We start from the raw sequence: 6,644 nt of genomic DNA on the forward strand, positions 1-6,644 counted from the left end.
TGTCTTCTTGGTGTGGCAAGAAATAAACCAACACCTGGAGGGCCCCAGTTTCAGGCTCTTTCTTTCCTCCGGGCCACTGACTCATGCCACCACCAGGTTCCATTTGTCACCCACTCCCAATTTTTGGAGTCATGTTTCATGACCCCGACCTGAAGCGAGGCAGGGTCATCAGCGGAGAGCAAGGCTGTGGAAACAGATGGGGATCCATCCCCATATTGTCCAGGCTGCCTCCTCCTGGTGACCGGAGCCGGCTGACCTTATTGCTTTCCCTGCTCGCAGAAAGGCAAGACATGCTCATTGAAGAGGGCCAGACCCTTCCGAAATATGATATAGAAAGGAATATCCCCTGTGGTCTCACACCCAGAGATAACGAGTCTTTACAGTTTTTTTTTTTTAAGATTTTATTTATTTATTCGACAGAGATAGAGACAGCCAGTGAGAGAGGGAACACAAGCAGGGGGAGTGGGAGAGGAAGAAGCAGGCTCATAGCAGAAGAGCCTGATGTGGGGCTCGATCCCAGATCGCCGGGATCAAGCCCTGAGCCAAAGGCAGACGCTTAACCGCTGTGCCACCCAGGCGCCCCGAGTCTTTACAGTTTTATGCATATTCTTCCAAATTTTTTCTATGAATATTAGAATTTATTTATTCATTTTAAAGTTAATACATAATGTTCTGGGGGCGCCTGGTTGGCGCAGTCGTTAAGCGTCTGCCTTCGGCTCAGGGCGTGATCCCAGTGTTCTGGGATCGAGCCCCACATCAGGCTTCTCTGCTGGGAGCCTGCTTCTTCCTCTCCCACTCCCCCTGCTTGTGTTCCCTCTCTCACTGGCTGTCTCTGTCAAATAAATAAATAAAATCTTAAAAAAAAATACATAATGTTCTGCAGCTATCTTCTTCACCGGTAAATATGTCTCGTACCCCTGGGTCTGTCTCTCATTCTTCATGGAGCTCTATGAGACTATGTGGCACAGACACACCGTGGTTTATTTAAGGGGTCTGAGATGAAGAATCCTACTGGCGGGCTCTCTCCTCCCTCATTTTTTGATATTGTAAACATTTTTTTTTAAAGATTTTATTTATTTGACAGAGAGAGACACAGCGAGAGAGGGAACATAAGCAAGGGGAGAGGGAGAGGAAGAAGCAATCTTCCCACCGAGCAGGGAGCCCGACGTGGGGCTCAATCCCAGGACCCTGGGATCATGACCTGAGCTGAAGGCAGACGCTTCACCGACTGAGCCACCCAGGCGCCCCCCCAACAACATTTTAAAAAGATTTTATACAAAGCTGACTTCCCCAATAAGAATTACGAATATGAGAAAGCGCTACCTCATTTAATAACAGAAAAAGCTGTTTTCAAAATTTCTATAAAAAAAGCCTTTTTACGCTTTAGTAACGTCCCCTTTGCTTGCCTTATATGTGCGTAAATCATCAAGTGTCTCAATGAGAAGTCTGTACGCTCCTTGGGGGTCCACAATTCTTCTGCATTTCCACAAATTCTAGCACCGTAGTGGGCATAAGCCAGAAAATAAATACTTGTTAACGTAAGTTCATTTGTGATTAATACATCAGAATAATAATTTATGATTCTAATAATTAGAATCATTTTTTTTAATAATGATTTTTTATTATATTATGTTAGTCACCATACTGTACATCCCCGGTTTTCGATGTAAGGCTCGATGATTCATTAGTTGCGTATAACACCCAGTGCACCATGCAATATGTGCCCTCCTTACTACCCATCACCGGTCTATCCCATTCCCCTACCCCCCTCCCCTCTGTAGCCCTCAGTTTGTTTCTCATAGTCCATAGTCTCTCATGTTTCATTCCCCCTTCTGATTACTCCCCCTTTCTTTATCCCTTTCTTCCCCTACTGATCATTCTAGTTCTTATGTTCCATAGATGAGAGAAATCATATGATAGTTGTCTTTCTCTGTTTGACTTACTTCACTAAGCATTATCTCCTCCAGTGCCGTCCATGTTGTAGCAAATGTTGAGAACTCATTCTTTCTGATTGCTGAGTAATATTCCATTGTATATATGGACCACAACTTCTTAATCCAGTCATCTGTTGCAGGGCATCTCGGCTCCTTCCACGATTTAGCTATTGTGGACATTGCTGCTATGAACATTGGGGTGCATATGGCCCTTCTCTTCACTACGTCTGTATCTTTGGGGTAAACACCCAGTAGTGCAATGGCTGGGTCATAGGGTAGCTCAATTTTTAACTTTTTAAGGGACCTCCACACGGTTTTCCAGAGTGGCTGTACCAACTTGCATTCCCACCAACAATGTAGGAGGGATCCCCTTTCTCCGTATCCTCTCCAACAATTGTTGTTTCTTGCCTTGTCTATTTTTGCCATTCTAACTGGCGTAAGGTGGCTCTTTGGGCAACTAATATTTGATAAAGCAGGAAAAAACATCCGGTGGGAAAAAGACAGTCTCTTCAATAAATGGTGCTGGGAAAATTGGACAGCTACATGCAAAAGAATGAAACTTGACCACTATCTCACACCATACACAAAAATAAACTCCAAATGGATGAAAGACCTCAATGTGAGACAAGAATCCATCAAAATTCTAGAGGAGAACATAGGCAGTAACCTCTACGACATCGGCCAAAGCAACCTTTTTCATGATACATCCCCAAAGGCAAGAGAAACAAAAGACAAAATGAATTTATGGGACTTCATCTAGAATCATTTTTCTAATACCTGTTTACACGAGTAGAATGTCTTTAAAGAGTTTTATGGGTGATTCAATAACGTGATGACTGTTATTCTTAACAGTTAGATTGCATCTGGAAGCTGATTCTTCTTTAAATTGCTTTATTTCTTTTCATGCTTATTAAAGATAGATACTTCGGAAATAATGTGGAGATTAAAGAGCAAAAAAAGAAAAAAGTAAAAGATAAAAGAAAATAAAGTCACCAACAGGTCACTCTGGCTTTTTGGATGTATTCTACTCCAGCAGCATGTGGAGTGCTGACACTTGACAGAAGCTTCTAGAAGTTTGCTCCATACTCAGTGAATGTCTGGTTTCCTCGAGTCGTTTCTCACTCGGGGTTGGTGGGTTGTCTGCCTAGAAGTGAGCTTTACGCCTTGCTGGCATCTTGGCTCATCTCTGCCTCTCTCTCCTTCCCTAGTTCTCTTCGCCATGAAGGAGGATAACGAGAAGGTGCCCACTTTGCTAACGGACTACATTTTAAAAGGTGAGAGCAGCCCCCGGGGCCCCTGGAGCAGGGCTTCCCGGCGTCCCCTCCCCAGGGAACCCACTCTGCTCCGCAGCCTTCCTGGAGCGTCCTGCCAGCCCAAACCGCGCAGGGGGGAGGGCCAGGGGCCGCCAGTGGGCGATTGGGAGGCCCTCACAGGAATGGGGTTTTGTTGTTGCATGTTGCCAGGAGGCCGGAGAAGGAGATTCCTTCACCCTGGAGTCCCCACAGCGACTCCACAACAGAGCGGATGAACTAGCACAAGCCTGATGGCGAAAGTTCTGGAGAGCTCAGGCTATTTCGTGGGGAAAAACAGAGCCCGGGGCTACCTTTACTAGGCTCAGCTGCTTGAAGTCATGCCTAGCTACACCCTTCCCTGGCTTTTGTTCTGTCTTTGATTGAGGAAACTGTTAAGGTATATAGGAGTCGCGTGACCGGAGTAAGAACTCTCATGCAGTCATCCTGCCTCAGTGAGCACTGACTCTGGGCTGATCTTTGTCACTTCCATCCCTGCCCAGTTCTCGCCTCCGAATTATTCTGAAACAGATCCCGACCATCAGTTTTCTTAACCTATAAGTATTTCAGTGTACATTTCTAAAACATAAGGACTCTTTTCCGAAACCTAACCACAATATCGTTGTCACAACTAGAAAAATAAAAAAGTCCCAATATCTTTTTTTTAAAGATTTTTTTTTTTATTTATTTATGTGACAGAGAGACAGCCAGCGAGAGAGGGAACACAGCAGGGGAGTGGGAGAGGAAGAAGCAGGCTCCTAGCCGAGGAGCCTGATGTGGGACTTGATCCCGGAACGCCGGGATCACGCCCTGAGCCGAAGGCAGACGCTTAATGACTGCGCTACCCAGGCGCCCCCCCCCCCCCTTTTTAAGATTTTATTTATTTATTTGACACAGAGAGACAGCCAGTGAGAGAGGGAACACAAGCAGGGGGAGTGGGAGAGGAAGAAGCAGGCTCCCAGCAGAGGAGCCTGACGTGGGGCTTGATCCTAGCACCCTGGGATCACGCCCTGAGCCGAAGGCAGACGCTTAACCGCTGTGCCACCCAGGCGCCCCTCAGTATCTTTGACTATCCAATCAGTGCGCAGATTTACGATCCATTTTCTCAGTCTGTTTGAATCAGGATCCAATGAAGGCCCGTACACCGCAATTGGATAATGTCTCCTAAATCTCTTTTAACGTATGTGTAGGTTCCGCTTCCTTTCCTCTCGTCCCTTGACATTTATTTCTTGGAGAAACCAGGCTCTTCGCCCCATAGAATTTCCTCATTTTGGCTTCTGCTAGTTAGTTGTGTCCCCCTGGTTTAATTTCATGTGTTCCTCCATGTTTTGTATTTCCTGTTAGCTGGCAGAGCTAGAGGCTGGATCAGACTCAGTCCCAAATTTTTTGATAAACATCACATGATCAGTAGTGTTAACTTCCACTAAGAGACACATATTCTCCGGTTGTCTTTCTTTATGTGATGTTCACCTCGGTTTGAGTCTGCTCAGGCCGCTACAACGAAATACCGGGGGGGGGGGGGGCTTCAACAACAGAAATGTATTTTCTCACAGTTCCAGAGGCTAGAAGTCCACGATCAAGGAGCCAGCAAATTCAGGTGCTAGCAAGGCCTCTCTTCTTCGCTTGTAGACAGTCACCTTCTCCCTGTGTCCTCACGTGGCCTCTCCCATGTGCACGTGAAGAGAAAGAACACTAAGGCTCTCTGGCGTCTCCTCTTATAAGGACGCTAATCCTATCAGAGCAGAGTCCCGTCCTATGACTCACTTAACCTCACCTCCCTGGAGGCTCCATCTCCAAATACAGCTGCACTGGGGGTTCGGGCTTCGACATGGGAATTTGGTTGGGGGGACCCAGACGTTCAGGCCCTGACAATACCCACTGATGGTCATCCGTTGTCTCATTCTTGATTTCATTCGGCTTTGCCCCACATGCACACGTGACTTTGGGTATGGTTCCAGTAGGCTCGTGGATCTCGGTTAAGAATCCCTGGGTGGTATTGCTTCCGTAAGGATCAGAAAGATTAGTCTTAAATTTCTGCAGGAGGCCTTCAGGCTAAACGTTGGGAAGAACTTTTGCCTCTTAAAGGCTTTCAAAGCCAATTTCTCAAAGGAGGTCTGTGGAAATGGGTTTGTAAGTCTGGGAGCCCGAGGGCTGAACCCCTTTCCCCACTGTGATCCACGGAAATGTCAGTGAATTCATAAAACTAGTTAACATTTACTGAGCACTTTCTATTTGCTTCTGAACAGCCCTGTGGGGTAGGCAGAGGCACCATCCCTTGTACACACGGAGAAGCCAGCGCAGAGAGGTAGAGCGATTTCCCCAGGGTCGTAGAATTAGCACAGGCCGGATCCAGGGTTGGACCCCAGGCAGACAAGCACCGGAGACCTAATCAGCGTGCCAAATGGCCACCTCCCGTCTGCTCTTCCTTCTTCCGGAAGCAAGATGTGGGACCGACGTTCTTCCCTGGGTCCTGTTTTGGAGGGGGCGGCTCTCTGCTCAGGACAGGACCGCCTCTCGCCGGGGCCCCCCTGGGCTGGCAGGTCCTGACGCACGCTGTGCTTTGACCTCTCTCCTCTCCCCTTCTCTTTTCAGTGCTCTGTCCCACCTAACCTTGCCCTTGGGGGCAGCCTTGCCGCGGAGGTCACGGAGCAAGAGTCATTCCATCCCAGGGACTGCATGACACCACGTAACCTCCGACGTGTATTTAAACGTGTATAGCTTAACCTGGATTAAACATGAGTAAGCGCGCGGGGTCCTTTGCTGTTGGCTTCTAGTCCTAGTGATCATTGGATGCATGACCGAGGGGCAGGGCTGGCGAGGCGCCTCTCCGCCCGCCGCGGAGGAAGGCCCGCGTTCTCACCGCTCACTATGTAGTCCGGCTCCAGCCCTCGAAAACAGCTTACACTCTAAGACTAATTTTGAAATAAACTTTCATTTAATTAATATTCTTCATGTGCTCTGGAGTGTGGTGTGTCAAACCTGGAGAGAAAGGCTGCATAGCTGCCTTCACAAGACGTTCCGGGGCCTACCGCAGATGATCGGGTGTTGAGGGACCCGAGCGTGGGCCCCTCCGGGGGCCGTGCTGGGCTGCACGGGGTATAGTCAGAAGGAGGAGGCCATCCACAGATCCCCCCCCCCCGCCCAAGATCTTGCTGCTTGGCAACTTTAAAGGGAGCCACGCCATGTGTTATAGGAACTACTGGTGGGGGGGTGTCAGACTAGCGGGGCAATGTGGAAGTTAGATAAGGAGCAGCCCGTGCCTCCCGTTGAGATGGCCACCCTGGCTCTTGCCCGCCCTCCACGGGGACCTGGAGGCTCGGCGGCTGGAGGGAGGCAGCTGTGCTGAGCAAGCCCAGCTTGGGGGATTGCGGCTGCTGCCTTAACGGCCCCAGTGATCCCGGGGAATGGTGTCCTGTGGCCG

The 6,644-nt window shown here is 48.6% G+C and overlaps 1 protein-coding gene across 3 annotated transcripts in view; it reads left to right on the forward strand.

Annotated features, from left to right (window-relative positions):
- FEZ1 (fasciculation and elongation protein zeta 1) overlaps positions 1 to 6,171 on the forward strand; it is a 43,824-nt gene extending 37,653 nt beyond the window's left edge. For all 3 annotated transcript variants that reach the window (XM_045798066.2, XM_045798068.2, XM_045798067.2), the window contains 2 exons: positions 3,143 to 3,208; positions 5,816 to 6,171. In XM_045798066.2, the coding sequence (XP_045654022.1) occupies positions 3,143 to 3,208; positions 5,816 to 5,832 (83 nt within the window). In that variant the 3' untranslated portion in view covers positions 5,833 to 6,171. The remainder of the gene's footprint in view (positions 1 to 3,142; positions 3,209 to 5,815) is intronic.
- Positions 6,172 to 6,644: the final 473 nt, after the last annotated feature.

This window comes from Ursus americanus, chromosome 16 (genome assembly GCF_024610735.1).
Source record: "Ursus americanus isolate L20-20 chromosome 16, mUrsAme1.1.p, whole genome shotgun sequence".
NCBI lineage: Eukaryota > Metazoa > Chordata > Mammalia > Carnivora > Ursidae > Ursus > Ursus americanus.